The sequence below is a fragment of the Onychomys torridus genome, chromosome 5 (assembly GCF_903995425.1).
Source record: "Onychomys torridus chromosome 5, mOncTor1.1, whole genome shotgun sequence".
NCBI classification, from domain to species: domain Eukaryota; kingdom Metazoa; phylum Chordata; class Mammalia; order Rodentia; family Cricetidae; genus Onychomys; species Onychomys torridus.
The window spans coordinates 41,678,570-41,697,971 of NC_050447.1; the positions used below are offsets into that span (position 1 = coordinate 41,678,570).

The window sequence follows — 19,402 nt, forward strand, 5'->3', positions numbered from 1 at the left end:
TTTCACATGTATTATTTATGTTTCCGGGGCTGCACACAGGCATGTGTCAAGACACATGTGTGGAGGTCAGAAGGCAACTTTCAGGAGTCAGTTTTCTCCTTCCACAGTGTGGGTTTCAGGAATTGAACTCAGGTCATCAGCATTAGCATCAAGTGCCTTTACCTGCAGAGCCATCTGATTGGCCCAAATACATCATCATTGGACAGTTTATTTCCTTATGCACAAAAGTGACAAATCCTTCTTAACCCCTCCCCTGCCCCGCTTAGTGAAGTTATGTTGAGGTTCTCTATCAACAGTTAGACAATTAACTTAACTTGGATATAACTGACTTCACACTAACTTGTTCAAGAATTTAACAAGTTTCAAAGATAAAGAAACAGAATACTTTATTATAAAACATAAAATAATTAAATATTACACATATACTTTGACTTTTCTCTATAATCCATGTTTTTTAATTCAACATTTTTCCTCAGAATATCACTTACTCAGAGAAGTAAGTGAGAACACATAAGAATAGGCTATTAATAAATTAATTCTTTCCCATAAAACAATAAAATGATAATTATATAAAGAAAAATAACTTCCCACTTTTCAGAGAGCAAGGGAATGGTAGTATGGTATTATTTTTTTTCTCTCCTCATATCAAAATGGCTACCAAAGGGCCAAGCCAAGAAGGCCAAGCTGTTACTTTTCACTTCCATGGCAACTTTTCACTTCCATGGCATCCAAGAACTCATGATTCCCACTAGGATGGGGACAAAGAATGCTGTTAAATTTAACAGACCACTGTCTAACTGGTTCTGCTGAGCTGGCAAACCCCTGTTTGAACCGAGACTCTGAGAAGCAGTAAAAATGAGTGTACATTCATCCAAGAAACTGGGGGGATGGAGTAGTATCATATAAACATGCCCTGTAGAACCACTTCTCAAAGAATTACAGGGGAACATAGTCTTATAAGTTACTCTGGCTTTGGCAAACAGAATGGTGTTTTTCCAATTGAGAACAATTTTAAGCTTGTTAATGCCCATCAACAGCTGGCTGCAAAAATCTCATCTGAGACATGGTGAAGTACTGTGATCCATGGAAGGGTCTTGGTGAGTTGTAATTTATTAATGTAGCAAGAAGACAGATGGATTTTTCTCTGGCCACTGTGCTTTATTTATTTTTTTCCTGTTGACCAAGTCCTGGGTTGAATTGAAACTTGTCAGTTGGTGGGCGAAAACCACAAGCAGCCTTTAATTTTCTAAGCATTCTGATAATATGTATGGAGCATTATAAATGGTAGGCTTCCCTCCTTCAAGCATGCTATTTTACCAGTTAGCGCCTATTTTTACCAAAAATGATCATGTCACCAGTTCTTGTTCCCAAAGAGCAGCAGGCACCAGCCTCCCTTGTCCCCAGTCAATAAGCACCAAAAGTTATGAGGTTGATGTCACATGAAGGGCATCAATATTTGAGTTTTTTCCCTTCAAGTGTGAATTTTAATTACATGGAGATCTTAAATAGCCCATGTGACCCTGCTTCCAGAATGCTACTGGGAATATATTTCAAGTTGTTAATTTCAGTCTTGGAGACTCTCTAAAGGCAGAATATACTTGAAACCCAATAAACAACACACAGAAAATAAACATCAGATACAGCTTGCCAGTCCAGCAGCAAGCACCCATTGAGCACCATTTGTTGTCAGATTTTGACACTATAAATTCCAAGCAACTGCTGGGCAAAGACTTCCATTCATGTATTTGATGGTTCTGAGTGTCAGTCTGTGACCTGAAGCCTTCAAGGGCCTTTTAAAAAACAGATGTCTTTGCCGTTGACTCCTTTGATGTTCAAGGGTATGTGTGTGGAGAGGAGACTCATCCAACAAGATGTTCAGTTGGTCAAAATGAAAACTTGACATGTCTCAGTGTGATGCATCTCATCTTTCAAATGACAGTACAAATAGAAGGCTTTGTTTGTTTGTTTGTTTGTTTTTAAAGCTGGATTTGTCATCGCTTCTCATTGTCAAGTGCTTTAAAGTACCATGTGCTTCTAGGGGTCGACTAAGGAGGCTGGTGGCAGTTCCTGTGTGGTTTGTAGTCTTGATCAAAAGACCTGGAGATGGGCAGGTAAGGTCCTTGTCTGAGGAGGGTGCATGGGCTCTGGATCAGCTCTTCTTTGTACATGATCTACAACACTGTTTTCCATAAAATTTGTGGTTGCAGACCCCGTGCTGAGGGACCAAATGACACCAGCTGAAGAAGTCAACACAGGTTGGATCATCTGAAAGGACAGAAAGCATTTAGCACATCAGCTAGGGCTTTGGCCTTCTTACTAAGATGAGGGCCTATGGAACAGAGATCTAGGCCCACCTCCATGTCCCTCTGTGTGTGCTGCCCATGATACATTTGAACTTTTCCAGGGAAGGATTAATATGCCAAAAGGGACTGTATCTGTTAGCAAAATTTAAATAGGGGACCAGTGTTAGAAAAGAGGTCATAGCCAGTAGGAGATCATGATTGTCTGCATATAGCCTGGAAGTTAGCATGGACATGAGGTCCCAGGGTAGTACCTTTCCAGGGAGCATCTTCCTTTTAGTTACTCTCCTCTTATCTTTGCATACACAAAAAGGACCCTCAGTTCTCCTGACTCCTCTTGTATGGGCCATGGCTTGGATTTTCTCTGTGACTCATCTGCCTATAGTTTCCTTGGTTCTTGTACCCAGAATTCCCCTTTTCATGCCCTTTTATATCTCACACTCATTCCCAGGAATCCTTTTCTGACACAAGCTAGTTCCTGTCATGCCTCTTACTTGGGGCCTTCCTTCTCATCCCTCCACACTCCAAGGTATGGTATCCCTGTAGAGGCTGAAGCTTTAGGAAGTGAAGTCTGACTTCCTGACCTCATCTTCTCCTTTCTTCCCCAACCCAGCCACACAGCCCCCTTGCTGATCCCAGAAGCACTGGTGATCTCTGTCTACCATTTTCCCAATTCACCACCCAGTAGACTTGCCCTAAAATTCCAGGTTAGCTTCTTCTTTCCTCTGCCACTCAACAAACCAGCCTACTCCTTGGCCTTCCAGGGAGGGTCCTCACTATCTTCTTTGTTTTATCCATCTTCATTATACCATGTGGTTGCTTAGTCTCTGTCCTCTACAGTGCAAAGTCTTTGAGAGCAGGTTCTTGGTCTCCACTCTTGGTTGGTTTCTTCCCAATACTTAAAATAGTGTCAGACACGAAGCAGTTGCTAGACATACATTTTTTTTTTTAAAACTTTATCAACTATTTTTATTCTTAGAACACTATCATCACTCTGCACTGGTTTGGGCATCATGCTCCTCTTTACATGTATCAAAATGCACCCTAAACAATGAGCAGCTGTTGTGAGCAGGTGAGTATCAGACACTGGGAAAACAGAGACTAACATGATCTCCTCTCTCCTGTGCCTGTCTGAGAGATGTTCCCGGGACTGACCAGAGTACTAAGGGGTTGCATTTCCTTCTAAAGCAGTCTGGCTATAGAGATGGACAGGAGGAAGAGGGGGTCTGGCAGAATATGCCCCATCACTTTAAAATACTAATTCTCCTCCATGTAGAATCCCAGTGTTGATTAGAGATGATCCTGTTTTAGCAATCCCTACATGACAGTCACACAAGATAACATAGGAAAATAGGGAAGAAACCAATGCCCTGACCATGCAGCCAGACAGGAGGTGATGCAGGTAGAGTGGCAGGGGAGAGGGAAGGGGGTAACTAACAGCGCCAAATATTATTCACCACAAACTGGAAAAAGTGGGCTGAGAGATTAGGCAGGCTCGGGAAATCTGTGACTGGATTAAAAACAATAGAAACCCCAGCAGCTATCTGCTGGACAAAGACTCTTTAGCATGATGAAATCTGATCTGTCTGAGAGATACTCTTGGTATTTGCTAGATTACTTTAAATTGCCTAGATTTCTCAGCATGATTCTGGATTACCCATCAGCACCCATTGTCCTACACTTGTACCAACTAAGACAACAGGACAATGCAGAGTCATTTTAATGGGTTGTAAGTTCTGTGTCTTACCTATTAAAATGTGAGCTCTTCTAGTGCAATTTTTATTTACTTTTATACTTCCACTGATTAGCAAAAATCACATTTTTGAGGGAGGGTGTCATGTAGGCCAGGCTGGCCTCAACTATGTAGCCAAAACTGACTGAACTATTTATTTTTAGGTTTTTTGAGGCAGGGCTTCTTTGTGTAACTTTGGAGCCTGTCCTGGAACTCACTCTGTAGATCAGGCTGGCCTTGAACTCACAGAGATCCTCCTGCCTCTGCCTCCCAAGCGCTGGGATTAGAGGCGTGCGCCACCACCACACAGTTCTCACTGAACTTCTAATTCTCCTAACTTCACCTCCTAAATGCTAGAATTACAGGTGTGTACAACTATGCATAGTTTTATATCATGCTGGGGATTGAACTCAGGAATTCATGCATGCTAGGCAAGCACACTACCAACTGAGCCACATCTCTAGCCTCCAAATACTTTGTCTTAAAAAGAGAGAATGGTTACATGACCATTTCCCAGGAATGAAAAGCTGAAAAATTTTTATTGAATGAAATGTTGCCTTCAGATCATGCAAACAATATGGTACTGACAGGAACAGCCTCAGATTTGGACTTGTACAAGTCTACAAATGCAGCCCCGTGGATGCCGATGGGACCAGGATACCATAGAGTCAAGTAACATACAAGCGGCACAACTGACTATAGTGAGCTGTAGAAAAGCTCTCCTAAAACTGGTGAAATTGGTGGGGCCTGGAATCCTTTACCTCTCTTTTCAGGAGCTGGACAGAAGTTTGTATTGCAGGCTCTGAGCACCGGAGGCTTCTGATGGAGCAAACAGCTTGAGGAAGGCCGGCCTTGCTGCACACAGTGTACCGATCGGGTCTGGACCCCTCCCCCACAGGTTACTGTGCACTGCAAGGAGGGAGAGAGAAAGGAGTTATACCTGCTCAGCCGGACAGTGTCCTCTCTAAGGTCAGTAGCCTCAAACAGAAGGAAGCGTGATATTCATGACCAAGATGCCTGTGGATGTCGCAGTCTACAGCTAGGTCTAGACATACAGTCCGAGTCTATTCAGCCCTGTGTGAGCTGTGAGGTCTTTCAGAAAAGCCTTGGGCAAATGCTCTTGCACCTGAAAGTGTGTCCCCAGTTAAGGGGACCATAAAGAGGTAGGCTCCAGAAGTAGCCTCAAAACCACAGAAACACATCCAGACATGGTTAGGGATGGAGAACAAGAAGTCCAGGCAATCTCAGCCAGATGCCAGAATGGATGGGGGTAGCTTGAAGCAAGGGCTATAAAGAATGAACTAACCAGAGATGCTTTGGCATGACGCCTAACTAGATTCTGAGGTAGCATAGTACCTAACAGCCAGGGGATCTCACTGTCCAATTAAGCAGAATCTAGGCTGCAAGTTTCTTTTTGTCCCCAAGAGCTATACAAAAGGTTGATGGATCTTTAACAAAAGAATGGAAATGTCAGGGGGAAAGGCAACCCTTTAACTAGATTATTGCTGTTTTGCTTTAGAATGGACAGCAGACAGATGAGAACACCATTTTGTGCAAATCTCACTGTATGTCCTCGTGTTTGGGAGGAAAAGGTAAGTTTTGGCAGATGGAAGATGCATTGAGGAATTACCCAAGCACTCAAATGTAGATGTATGATTGCCATCAACTTGTCTGACTCTGAAGTAGCCACAAAATGAGAAAATCCATGAAAAGCATTAACAGAAAACACAAGCAGGGGATGGCAAAATGTAGTTCTGTGTCCTTCAGAAACATGCTCTGACAACCAGGGATCAGGGATGGAGAGCAGTGTCCCCAAAATGATGGTTTCAGGAGTGGCAACAACCAACATGGGCACAATGTCACAGGCTTCCTATTCAATACTTATTCCAATTTTCTAGGTCTAACAACTGTGTGCCATATTGTACTTGGAACCTGCCCAGGCTCATATAAAGGATGGCATGGGTTGACTGATGCCAACCATCCCAACTCTATACAGTGGGACAACTGTTGATGGTCTGAGAACAGTGCTCCTATGCTACATCTCACTTGAACATCTGCTTCCTAAATCTGCACGCACCCACCTGTTGCCATGGTGAGGAATACCACCCTGCCACCACGTTGTACATGGGGCAAGCCCTTCTGTTGCAGGTTTCTTCCAGTTCCAGGCTTGGCTTCTTAATGTTGCGGCATCTTCGCTCTGGGAATGTTATCAGTTTCCCCTGCAAAGTTTTCTCACTGCACTTCAGCTCTCTCTTCCTCACACCCAAACCACAGGTTGCAGAACACTAAGAGGCCAGAAAAGAGGTATAAGAGTTCAGGGTTCCACAGTCAAATCTGCTGAGTTGTGTGTTCACTCAATGTCAACTACACAGTACAGCAGCCAGGTCCCTCCTGTTACAGACGAGGAAATCAAAGGCCAGAGCATTGAAGTGACCTTCTCCTCTCTGAGTTACCAAGAGAAATCCCTGATCATCAGGGATGAGGTGCCATATAGATGTGTGGAACACAGGCCACTGATTTTCTCACTTTGTCAATGCCCCAAGCATTATATAGTAATAGTTGAAAACACTTTTGATTTCTCATCATCCTCTGTGCTTCTGGCTGAAGGACCATAACTGGGGCAGTATTGGAGTGACCAGGACTACTTGAGACCTCTCAGAAGAGTGAGGAGTTTGAACCAAGAAATGAAAATGATTGAGACAGAACAACTTTTGAATGAATAACTGCCTGTCTTTGGTTTCACCTGTCTCTTTCTTGGTTAGATCTGCTCTAATACTGTGTTACACTAGAGGGAAGAAGAGGCGTCTAAAAGAGAATGGACTGTTTTAAACTACTGTGTAATGTATGGGGTCTTGATGAAATGAACATGTCAGTGCATCAGTATGGAGGTGACGTATTAGCTCCATTGTAAAGATGAATAAAGGGATGCTAGCCCAACATTACCCTCTCAGTACATATTGATGGCTGAATGCAAGGAGGGCATGTTTTCCATTTGGTTATTTTTGTGATAATGCTTTTATAAAAGGATTGAGAGGAGACGGGGGCATATTGTTAGATTTCATTCATGACATGGGCCAGTGCTTCTCACCTAGAAGAGAAGTACATTGAAAGAACAGATACATGGCCATCAAGCTTGTGTGGTTAGTTGATGCGCATTTTCAGGTTTGCCAGATTTAAATAACCTAGGAACCCAACCTCTGAAATTTTCAGAGTGGTTTAAATGAAATGGGAAGGTCCACTCTAAATATGGATGCTACTAGCACATGGGCTGGGGTCCTAGACTGAATCAAAAGAGAAAAGCAAGTGGAGCACCAATGCTTATCTGCCCCCATTTCCTAAACATGGAAACAACATGAAGAAACAGCAGTAAGTAGGCACCTGGCACATGTATGAACAGAAAGGAACCATGTAGGTGCCTGTGAGTGAAGGAGCATTTATGAAAATAACCCCCAGTTGTGTCCCTAAACTCATACCTCACTCCATGAAGAGGTGATCCACTGGAGCCGGTTGTTTTTGGGGCATCGTCCCAGCACACAGCCCTCTTGTGTCTCAGGTCTAGGGCTGCCAGAACACAGGCTCTCTGAGAGCGTCTCTGATGCAGAGTTTTTACAAAGGACTTCACGCCTCCTCACTCCTCGTCCACAGGTCTTGGAACACTTGAGGAGAAGAAGAAGAAAAGGCACCATTTGCATCCACCTCAGGTGGATTTCGTTTGGGTAAACACCGAGAATATATTTATAACTGATGTACTGACACATTCCCTTCATCAAGAACCTATACATTACACGGTAGTTTAAAACAGTCTGTTCTCTTTCAGACGCCTCTTTTTTTTCCCTCTAGTGTAAGACAGTATTAGAGCAGATCTAACCAAGAAAGAGACAGGTGAAACCAAAGACAGGCAGTTATTCATTCAAAAGTGGTTTTGTTTCAATTATTTTCATTCCTTGGCTCAAACTCCCCACTCCTCAGAAGCTGAAATGGGATATTTTAGCTTCCACTTCAAACATCTGAATACCCAGTGGCTGCTGCTTCATCTCCCAGGCTGAAGATGAACTATGCTCATCATGAAGCAAAGCAAAGGGTTTTCCAGACACAGAATATGTTGGATCCAAACTTGACTTCCTCTCTCTGCCATAACCTTTGTCTAAGGTATATTACTGGGGCACCATAGAGAGCAAAGCAGGAATATGTACACACTCAATATGGATATGTACAACAGCATCAGAATAGTGAGATCCTTACCTCCTAAGAATGTTCTTTGGGCATGGTGCTAACATGGCACTTATCAAACATGTCTGAGTAAATTTGTACAATCCAAATATTTACCCTGGGCAATTTTTTTCCCTAAGAACTTTCTTTCTTTCTTTCTTTCTTTCTTTCTTTCTTTCTTTCTTTCTTTCTTTCTTTCTTTCTTTCTTTCCTTTTGGCTTTCCTGAGAATTCTATGAACTAGAAAAGATGTCAAAGAATCATCCCTGGAACAGCTAAAAACTTATCAAGGTTTCCTAGAGGACTGTGGCTCTACACAGGGATTTTCTTAGAGGGCTATATCCCCATGTTAATCTTTGTGGTCTTCTTTTCTTCTCAGAAGGATCAAATGATGTGGCCACTAGTACCCAAATAATAGGCTGGGGCATAGTCCAACACGGGTTTACAGGACCACTGTAAATTCTCACTCATCAGTGTCCACAATCTTAAAGGAGACAACATCATGATCAGCACATTGTGGACAGCAGGAACTTTGTAATTTGTTCAATGTGATAGATTTTAGGTTGTAAATTGGAGCCTGCATCACACAACTGCCCATCAACCTTCTGAGTTCAATGCTATCAACCTATTCAAAAGAAACATCTAAAAACTAAGGCCAAAGTACTTAGCTGCTAAGAAACAAACATGAGCTGGTACGTGAGTCTGATGCCTAACCTTGGAAATAAACCATGGAGCCTATCCTTGCTCTTTCATATATAATTCCTGAACAGTTAATAAGTCTTAATTTTGTTTGTAATTATTTTTTAGAAGAGAATACTGTGTACATTGATCACAGCAGAATGTATCGATTTGTTGCTGTGACCCATGTCTAAGAGCTGGGTAGCCTGTGGAAACAAATCTTCTTTCATGTTCATCATGAAATTACTCAAGACAGATCTGTTTTTTACAATTGAGCTTTAAAAGGCGAAAAAAAACAATCAAAATATTTCCATGTGAAATTTGGAGTACTTTAAGATGTGCTGGACACTCTGTAGTTCCTTTGGTCCATGCCCATCACGTACATGTGGCTTCATCAGCCCTTTGAATTCTCCATTTGCAATCCTCAAAGACTGACCACATCAGATCCAACTTAGACTTAACCCCGCATAAACAAATATTTATTTTTTGCAAATATCCATGACCACGTTCAGAGTATCTCTACCTACTTCTAGACCCTTATTTCCTAACAAATATAGTCTCTATTGAAATAAAAACATTCCCCTCACCTTTTCTGGGGATTTGGTAGTGCATTGTTTAACTCAGTAAGAGATAGACTTCCTTTGGTACAGAATAGACTTTAAGGGAATGATGACAGACAGGGGCCATTTGTCACTAACTAGCATCATGGTACAGGTGATATGCTTTATACTATCCACCCACGCAGGCTAAGATAAGACTCCGAAGGCAGTAGAACCCTGGCACTTATCTTGTGTTTTAGGGAACTGTTGGTGCCCTGGAGGCCATTCGCCTCTGTGCTCCAGATGCCAATATGGCCCCTTCACTTGCAAGATGCCTCTGAGATGAACATACTCCCAGAAGAGAACATATGAGTTACAGGACATGTATGAGTTGTGCACAGCAAGCAAATTCCCATTCTATGCTTCTTCTGACCCCATGATGCCTTGCGACAATTGCAAAGTTGGTGCCCGGTTCTTTTGTGTTCTTTTAGCTCTATAGCTTTGCCACTAAAGTTTTTCCCTTTATCTTGTTCTTTTCATCCCATTTATTTATTTATTCTCTGGGTATAGAGGTCATCAGGTGACTTGCTGGAATTGTGTGGGTCCCAGAGCTTGATCTCAGGTGGTTGGGCCTGGTGACAAGTGCCTTTACTCATAGATCCATCTCTCCGTAGTCAGGACCATATTCCAATCCCTTTCTAGCTGCATTTATAGACTCTCCTAAATGGTCTCCATGCTTATTTCTGGGCCACTAAGGAAGAGTCCAAGCCCCGGTATAAGAGGTCCAAAACTTCAGGTCACATAAGAACCATTACTAAGGTACTAGCTGAAATGATGATTCCCAGGCACCGCCTCATTAATTCACTATGAACATGAACACAGCTGAGCACCTCTCAGGCAGCCAAGTCACCTGTATTTCCACCACCTTGGTTTTTCATGCAGCCCAAGACTAGTGCTTCCAAAGCGCTCCTAGTTACCTGAGACCAGGGCCCAGGGATCCACTCTGGAGGGCAGGCATGGCTGTTGCATGCTTGAACCTGAGTGGGCGTGCTCACTGGGCAGAGAGAATGCAGCACAGCTTCCTCCTTCTGGAAGGGCTTCTTCTGCACGCACTGTATCTTCCGGCTTTGCTGGCCCCCGGCACAGGACTTGCTACATGTACTCCATTCACCTGGCAACCAACTTTCAGGGAGACCCAAAATTACTTCCTGTGGAATCAAATCTTTGTAGTACTACTTCTCAAGCAGCTACGGAGAAAGACTAACTACCCAGGAAAACCCTCTGATGCATTTTATAACCAACCAGGGCAACCCCCACTAACTGTTCTTTTATGGATGCTGAATCACACACACACATCCATTGGTGGGGGCAGCTATAAGGAGACACATTTAATCACCCCAGGTTCTGGTAAAAATACATTCTAGCCTTCTACATGGAAAGAAATGTATTTTACTTTCTGAGCAATTCATCCAAGCAAATTTACTGAGCTTTTAACTATGTGTTGGGGACCCAGGCACTGGAGTTGGAAAGATGAATGAGACCACATTCTTGCCATAAGAAAGCCTATGGCATAGTGAAATTGTGGGTATGTGAAGGTTTTCTGATAAGTACTGTGATATAACCACAGGCTAGTGGAAGAGTAAATAGCATGGGAAGGCAGGTGTCTCCAAAGGAGAGGGACTGTGCTCTGCAGAGGAGACTGTTTCTAAGTGGCAGTTCCCCACACTCCTTCTCTAGTTGGTCTTAAAATTTACTGATAGGTCAGAGATCTAACCTCATGCCATTTATCTAAAGATCACCAGACACAGTTTTCCAGAACCATGAATCCTTTGCAAAAATTATTTCTGACTGACTGAAATTGTATGACTTACAGATATAACATTAAAATAAAGGCCCCCAGGTCTAGCTGCTACACTTTTGACTCACAGCAAAGATGTCTACAATTACCTTGAATATAAATATGCTAAGTATTGATTATTTTAGAAAATAAGACCAACTCAGTAGCCAGCTGTGTTTTGGTTAGACCTCAAGAATTCCATCACCTTGCTTAATCTTATTCCCCCCCTTTCTCTGGTTCCTTCCATAAGCTCTGTGTGTGAAATTAAAGCCCTGCAGTCTAGAGAATTAGCACAAGAGTGCTAGATTCTATGTGTTCTTAAAAATACCGCAAAATCCAGACCATCCTATTTTCAGTCAAAGACAATCTATCTAATAATTCCTCATATTTACACATTTTAATACCTTACAAATCTTAGAAAACATACTTACAAATTACTAGTTTCATCATTTGCCTCCACTCCCCAAACTGTGTTTTTCTATCACATTCAAGTTTCTCTCCTTATGTGACAAATATGACGGGTTTGTCCGTGTACTAGAAAGAGCATCACACAGACACTTGGGGGTGGCACCCCTGGCCTTCCACGTTTGATTCCCAGGCTACATTTCCACCTGGCTTTCCTGTCGTCCACTGCTCCTCGAGAAATATGGACTCTAGGTGGTCCATCTGGTCCCTTACTGATTTTTAATACCTGACATCTTATAGTACCAGGCTTTGCATCTCAGTTTTTCTGTGCTTATCCATCATTTCTAATCCCCCATGCAAGGAATGATGGGACCACATGCTGTCACCCCCACATTGCACTTCTCAGCTCACAGCCTGACCCACAGTGAGTCCTTAGGACAGGGTCCATACATGTGGAAGTAAAGAGTTAGATCTGGTAATTTCTTTGTCCTTACGGTTCTCAGTCAAGAACCTTCTTTCTAGTCTATCCTTGGGGAAGAACAGTCCTTGAGAGTGTCCATTCTCTGAACTGAATATGCGGACACTGAGTGAGGGTGGAGAACAAAGGGATAAAGCAGAAGAGCCCACCCAGGACACCAGCTTCACTCTGCAGACCCTGCAAGGGGCCCTTCTGATCCCAGATAAACTTATTCTTCATAGAACATCAGTCAGCCCTGCACACAATCCTCAGGGGAGTCCAGAAGTTGTGGATGACTTCAGCATGCTCTTACACAGGTGTACAAATGAAAGAGTCCCTGACTTTTGCTGGATGGTTTAACCAGTGATAGGAGAAAGTCCTGAAACCAGAAACTGTCACCTTGCCAATCAAGTGTTGTGATTCTGTGTACACATTAGTACATATATTACTACCTGAAGATTACTGCACATAGCCACTACCTAAAGATCAGACTAGCCCATGAGAGTCAAGAACACTTTCTCTTCATTGTATGCTAAGGCCACTGAGGTAATCCTTACAACTGTTTACTTTATGGAAAAAGAAGAAAATCCACAGAAGTCCCCTCATGCCCTATTTCTTTCTTCTCTTTGTATCATGGTTCAGTTAGCTTCAGAATTTCAGAGAGAAACTGGACAGACAGGACTAGTGGGTATCTGAAACCCCCAACAATTATGAGAAAATGAAATATTATATAATTAAATATCTATTAGTTCATTCATGCACCCACACGCAAGCACACACACACAACTGTGTTACCACAAAGTCAGTACCACTTATTAAAATGAGTCTGAACCCTGGTGACTTCACCACTGTTTTATATAAATACATTTGGCTTAAGATAAATCACCTAAGAGCTGACTCCAGTGGGCCAGGAAACTCGCTTAGACTCATCTTCCAACAGTGGCATGGCTAAAATGAGTCTGAGAACAAACCCACTGAGCGCCCAGAGTAACAGTCATCAGTGGGGGCATCACCACTTGGCTTCCATGTCTCTAGTTTGTATCTTACTGCTGTGCAATTTGCACGTGAGATTTCACGGTCTGCACTATTATCACCCTTACATTCTTGGATGACCTATGTAAAAGTGAAGTATACAGCCACATTGAAATTTAACTAATATAAGGTTGTGTGTCATTTAAATATCTGCTTGATTCCATTCTGAAAAGAGGATGGTTTCTTCAAAAGTTAAAATGGGGCTGGGGTGGGGCTGTGATGCTTGCTCGGTGATAGAGCACTTGCTTAGCAAGCATGAGGCCCTAGATTCAAGTCTTACTGCTGCTAGGAAAAAAAAAAAGACATTGTTCTATCTCAAGCTTCCATAGCAAAGCAAGAGTGTCTAAGGCAAATACATCCTTTTAGGTCCTATGATTCAATTTCAATCATTTTCTTTTCCTTATTTTTATATTAAACATTGTGTTTACTTTTTAATCCCTTCCCATCAGAAGTATGAACAGGGGCTTTTCACTGTTGCCCAACAGTACGAAGATGTAGAGAACACATACAAACAGGGAGACATTTGCAGATGACTTACTAGGCTGGGCAGGAGAAAGCATTGCACGTCTTGGGTTCTGTTGCTGGCTTAGTTCTGACACTGCAGAATGAGGAGTTGACTTGAGTGTTTGGATCTCGTAAGCAAATGGCCTTGATGCTTATGTAACCTAGTGAGAGGCCAGAGGTTACACCGTGAGAAATGCAGATAACCCACTTAATACTTAGTTTTGGATTGATCAGTGTTCTGGTATCTGAATTAAGACACTGCATCCAAATATTTTTGTGAAATAGTTCCTTGGGACACAGTTACAACCCACTTAAATTCAAATCATTTATCCCCAAGATAATAGTAATTTTAATATATGTTTTTTCATTTTCAAGTGGATTCTAGATCCATCAAGTGATAAATACTATTCAAAACAGAGTAACTATGAAATGAAACACTCCAGGAAGCTTTAACATAAATTGTACAGATCTAATGGAAAACATTTCTATCTATAAACCACTAGGGAGGGGCTGAAGAGATGCTCAGCAGTTAAGAGCACTTGCTGCTCTTGCCTATAATCTAGAGGATCAGGGTTAGATTTCAGGCATCCATTCAGCAGCTCACAGCCATTTGCAATGCGAGTTCCAGGGAGTTCTGATGTCCTTTTCTGCCCCCGGTGGGCATTGCACACATGTGGTACACATGCAAACTGATAAGCAAACACTTGTACATAAAAATAACTAAGCCACTAGTGAATTATATGTGAAAACCCTAATATTATACTTTACCATGAAGCATCTTCTGTTTCTATACCCAAGTGATACATGTACAGGCAATAAGTTAAACTCTAAATATTCAATCACATCTACAGGCTAGGACCCTGGTTTATGTAAACATTTGTTTTAGCAGAACTGTACAGCCTGGTTCCAAATGTTCAACACTTCCAATCAGAGGCACAAAACGTTCTGTAAATACTCATGTTTAGCTCCTTAGACAGAAAATGTCACCTTGTTTTGAAATTGTTCTTTGTTTTCCTTTATATGACTTTCCTTCAAATAGCATCTGAGACATGATTCAAATTGTCACCCTCACTTTAATGATTGACAGTCAGCTGCTCTCCTCAGCTAACAAAAGTTTGTTTTCTGGAGACATGGATCTAAACTGCATTGGGGTTCCCCAGAGTTCACAATGTCCCTCTATAGACTATATAAAACCTGTAAGCGGAGATGAGCTGGGAGGCAGAGATAGGAAATCGCTTACCTCCCCCACAGGAGACTGAGCAGTCAGACTGCACCGTGCGCCAGGTGTACTGGTACCTCTTTGTGGTTAGCTGAGTTATGTTCATGACTTTGGGAAGTGCATACTTCCATGTGATCCCCGGATTCTTGCCTTGTGTCAGAATCTGGATAGGGTGGAATAAGACTTGAGAGATCAGTATACCATCCAGAGATCTTGTTGAACATTTAAAAGATATTTGCAAGTCATTTTGGTCTTAAAATCAGATCATTTCTTGTTCTCAAGAATGTTAAATGTTGAAATCAAAAGGTTTCTTATGACATTTGAAAGCATTTGCCTTTCTAGGATCAAAACTGGAGTAGACAGATGCTGGAAAAACCTAATTTGATGTTTTCTGTAATCACGCAGAACTCAAGGAAAGGTATCACCATCAACAAAATAAACAAGCCATTAAGACGATGACAAGAAGCCCAGCAAGGTGAGTCAGTGGGCAAAGGCACTTGTGCAAGCCTGATGACCTAAACGCAATCCCCAGAAGACACGTGATGGTAGAAGGAGACAGCAGAATCCACAAAGTTGTCTTTTGGACCTCCCCCATCCATGCCCACATGCACACACACACACACACACACACACACACACACACACACACACACACACACACACACACACAATTGAAAATAAAATAAATCATAACAGAGTCAATATATGTAGTATATGGGATTCAACCTAAAAAAGGCTGGGACTCAGGACGAATCTGATCTCATACGGTGTGACTCCAGATGAGCAGCAGGGCTATGGGTCTCCTTTGGTTATCAGATTCTCTGTCAGCCTTTGTCTGTACATTATCTCAAAGCATTCCTTCAATAACTCCACAATGCTTTCATTTGTTCAAAAAAAGAATGTGTACAAGATCACTAATGACTAGAGAATGAATTTAAATAAGTCTTCAAAAAAAAAAAATGTGTGCTTTTTCCAACGCCATCCATAGCCTTTTTGATGTGGGCAAACACTCTCTGGGTGTCCTCTCTTTCAAACCATTCCCTTTTTTTCTCTTTCTCTCAAGCTCAATTCATGAATAAAAATAACTGGTTTTCTCCTACCCCAAGAGTCTTGTGGAAAACTCTTCACCACCAGAACTGGGCATGCATGCTCCAGAGGCAAAGCCTACAGCTAGTTAAAAATAGGAACCCCTCTTCTCTGTCTGTTGGCATCCCACCCCAATTAAAGTTGGCTGGGTGGCACTGTCCCACTGTACCACACTGCTCTTTAGGATGCTACCACATGGGTTTCATGTTGCTATTAGCTTAAATGCCTCCAGAAGTATTGTGTCTGCCACCGAAGCGATCATGACATGAACATCACTTGGTAGTATAAACCAAAGGAATAGCAGAGTCTTCTGGACAGAGTCATGTTAACAGATAGATCTAAGTGCCCCAACGTTATCGGAAATGAAACTATTACACAACACAACAGGCAGAAGCATTAGGATGAACCAGCACTGGATCCTCACTAGTTGCCAACAAAAATGTTCTGCTCCCCTTGCTTGGCCTTTCTACTGTGTTTCTGCTAATTTGCTGGTGTCAGATTAAGTAAATACAGGCAACTCACAGTCAGACTGGAATTGGAAGAGCAGATCATTATTCAGAAACTGTGGTGGGCCGGGCGGTGGTGGCACATGCCTTTAAATCCCAGAACTCGGGAGGCAGAGCCAGGCAGATCTCTGTGAGTTCGAGGCCAGACTGGTCTACAGAGAGAGTTCCAGGAAAGGAACAAAGCTACACAGAGACACCCTGTCTCGAACCCCCCCCCCCACCAAAAAAAAAAAAGAAAGAAAAAGAAACTGTGGTGGTTTCATTTTGTCTGCTTGACACAATCCAGAATCACCCAGGAAGAGAGTCTCAGTGAGGGATTGTCTAGACCAGGCTGGTGTGTGTGTGTGTGTGTGTGTGTGTGTGTGTGTGTGTCTATCTCTCCCCTTTCTCTTCTCTTCTCTTCTCTTCTCTTCTCTTCTCTTCTCTTCTCTTCTCTTCTCTTCTCTTCTCTTCCCTTCCCTTCCCTTCCCTTCCCTTCCCTTCCCTTCTCTTCTCTGTCTCTCTCTCTCTCTCTCTCTCTCTCTGTCTCTCTCTGTCTCTCTCTGTTTCTCTCTTTCTCCCTGTGTATGTGTGTGTATTTGGGGGATGGTCTTGAGTGTCTTAATTGATATGGTGGGAAGACCCAGCTTAAAAATGGGGAGCTTGAGCCGGGTGATGGTGCACACCTTTAATCCGGGAACTCAGGAGGCAGAGGCAGGCAGATCTCTATGAATTCAAGGCCAGCCTGGGCTACAGAGTGAGTTCCAGGACAGGCACCAAAACTACACAGAGAAACCCTGTCTCAAAAAACCAAAAAAAAAAAAAAAAAAAAAAGTTGGGAGCTTGGTTCTTGACTATATAGAAAAAGCTAGCTGAGCACTAAGCATGATGCATTCATTCTCTGCTGTTGACTGTGGCCGAGTGACTAGTTGCTTCAGGTTCCTGTCTTGAGTTTAATCAAGGATGGACTGTAATCTTGAACTATGATCTGAAACAAACTCCCGATAAGTTGCTTTTTCTCAGGGTATTTATCATAGCAGCAGAGACGTAACTAGGACAGAAGGTGATCTTTCTGCTTATTGGTATTTCGTCTCACTTGCTCTTTCTGTTAAAGTGATAAGACAAACCTTAGCATTCTTGGCTGCTACTGTCTCTGTGCAACAGAAAGGAAGAGATCTTGGAGGGGGAATAATGTAGGATAGCACGAGTCCACAAGTGGCAATAAAAGGACATGTGAGGTGCAGAAGAGTTATGGCAAGCCAAGGGAGGTCTGAGCAGGGTGATGCCTCAGTTCCATGGAGCCACACTCAGCTGCTCACAGCAGAGGCACACCTTGTATGCTATGGAGAAAGAGATGTGCTGACTTGTTGCCATTCTTTAGTGCACCTATTCCTTCCTTCATCCAACTAGTTGCTGACTCCTACTGCTACAGGGGAATGGACTTCTATGAAAATGTGAAGAAAACAGAAATATAAAATAATGTTAGTTCTTGCCTTTTTTTTTTAGCCACAAGGGTGAACACTTTGGTGATCTGAATGGTTTAACAAGGGTTTGGGATTTAGATTCCTGGTAGAGAGTACTTTCCAAGAAAGTACAAAGCCCCAAGTTTGCTCTGCAGCACTGGGAAAGGAGGCAAGCAAAGAAACAAGGAGCCAGGTATGTAAAAGAGGTGCTAGTGTCTAATGTGCATAAAACCTTGGGTTCAAGCCCCAATACCACATAAACAAGGCCCATGACTGTAATGCCAGCACTGGAGAGCTGAAAGTAGGAGAATCAGCAAGTTCAAGGTCACCCTTGGCTACAGAGTGAAATTGAAGCCACCATGGGATACAAGAGATCTATCCGCACCCCACCACCACCACCAGTCAATCCACAAGGGAAAAACGGTTTAACAAATTTTCATTGAGCATACATAGTTCCTATTGCCTTCACTTTTTGGCTATATTTTAGGAGCCAACATTAGCTTACAGCTTTACCTCTACACTGAAAAATTAGGCTGAACAGAAAAGCTCCCACCACACTCAGGAGAAAGCAACCAAGATGCCCACATTTCCCAGACCACCATCTCAGCCAGTTATTCTACATAATCAACACTGCTGACAGACAGGAAGAGACTTACACAATGTCCTCCCATAAGCCTGCTCCCGTCTCTGATGGTGGCCCTCCCTGTTATTTCTATGATGATCTGCCTGGCTGCTGTCTGAGACCTCTCCCATCATGTTGCAGTCTGCCTTTTCTGCTGCTCTGATAAACATCATGACCAAAAGCAACTTGGAGGGGAGGAAAGGGTTTATTTGGCTTATATTTCCAGGTGTCCTCACTGAGGGGAGTCGGGGCAGGAGCTTCAGAGGGTACTGAAGTAGTAGGAACCATGAAGGAACATAGCTACTAACTTACTCACTGGCTTTTGTATACAGCCCAGGTCATTGGTAACCTCAAACTTAAGTCAGCCCAATGTGTTTCAACCTAACACATGTCAACAGTGGTTGCCATTCTCTATGACATCCTAACCCCTGACCTCCACATTTGTCTATTTCACTGTTGACTCAGCCTCTGAATCTGAATATTTGGGAGATACAATTCCAACATTAGCTACAATCTCTTTCCCTGTATTCAGAAAGGCTAGTTTTCCCTCAGGCTTTTCCTCCTTATGAGATGTCCACCCATCCTTCTAGGTCTACAGGCCAGCACAGGATCATGGAGCCCCCATAGACTCTTCTTATTCTCACAACTCACAAGCAACAGGCCAGGCCACAGCATAGTCTTTACATCCCATGTGCCTTCTGACCCACTACCACTCATGTTACTGGCACTGTCCTTGGCTAAGCACCACTGTATCATGTCTGACTCACATGGACAGGGAAGAGAGAAGTGATCTTCTCCAGAGAGAAGGTGAGACAGATACACATTTAAAAGTAAT

General features: G+C 42.7%; 1 protein-coding gene across 2 annotated transcripts in view; it reads right to left on the reverse strand.

Annotated features, from left to right (window-relative positions):
• Positions 1–428: 428 nt before the first annotated feature.
• Adamts18 (ADAM metallopeptidase with thrombospondin type 1 motif 18) overlaps positions 429–19,402 on the reverse strand; it is a 143,073-nt gene continuing 124,099 nt past the window's right edge. For both annotated transcript variants that reach the window (XM_036189116.1, XM_036189117.1), the window contains exons 17-23: positions 14,933–15,074; positions 13,727–13,853; positions 10,435–10,639; positions 7,506–7,688; positions 6,114–6,317; positions 4,794–4,941; positions 429–2,265 (exon numbers count right to left, since the gene is read on the reverse strand). In XM_036189116.1, coding sequence (XP_036045009.1) covers positions 2,150–2,265; positions 4,794–4,941; positions 6,114–6,317; positions 7,506–7,688; positions 10,435–10,639; positions 13,727–13,853; positions 14,933–15,074 — 1,125 coding nt within the window. In that variant the 3' untranslated portion in view covers positions 429–2,149. The remainder of the gene's footprint in view (positions 2,266–4,793; positions 4,942–6,113; positions 6,318–7,505; positions 7,689–10,434; positions 10,640–13,726; positions 13,854–14,932; positions 15,075–19,402) is intronic.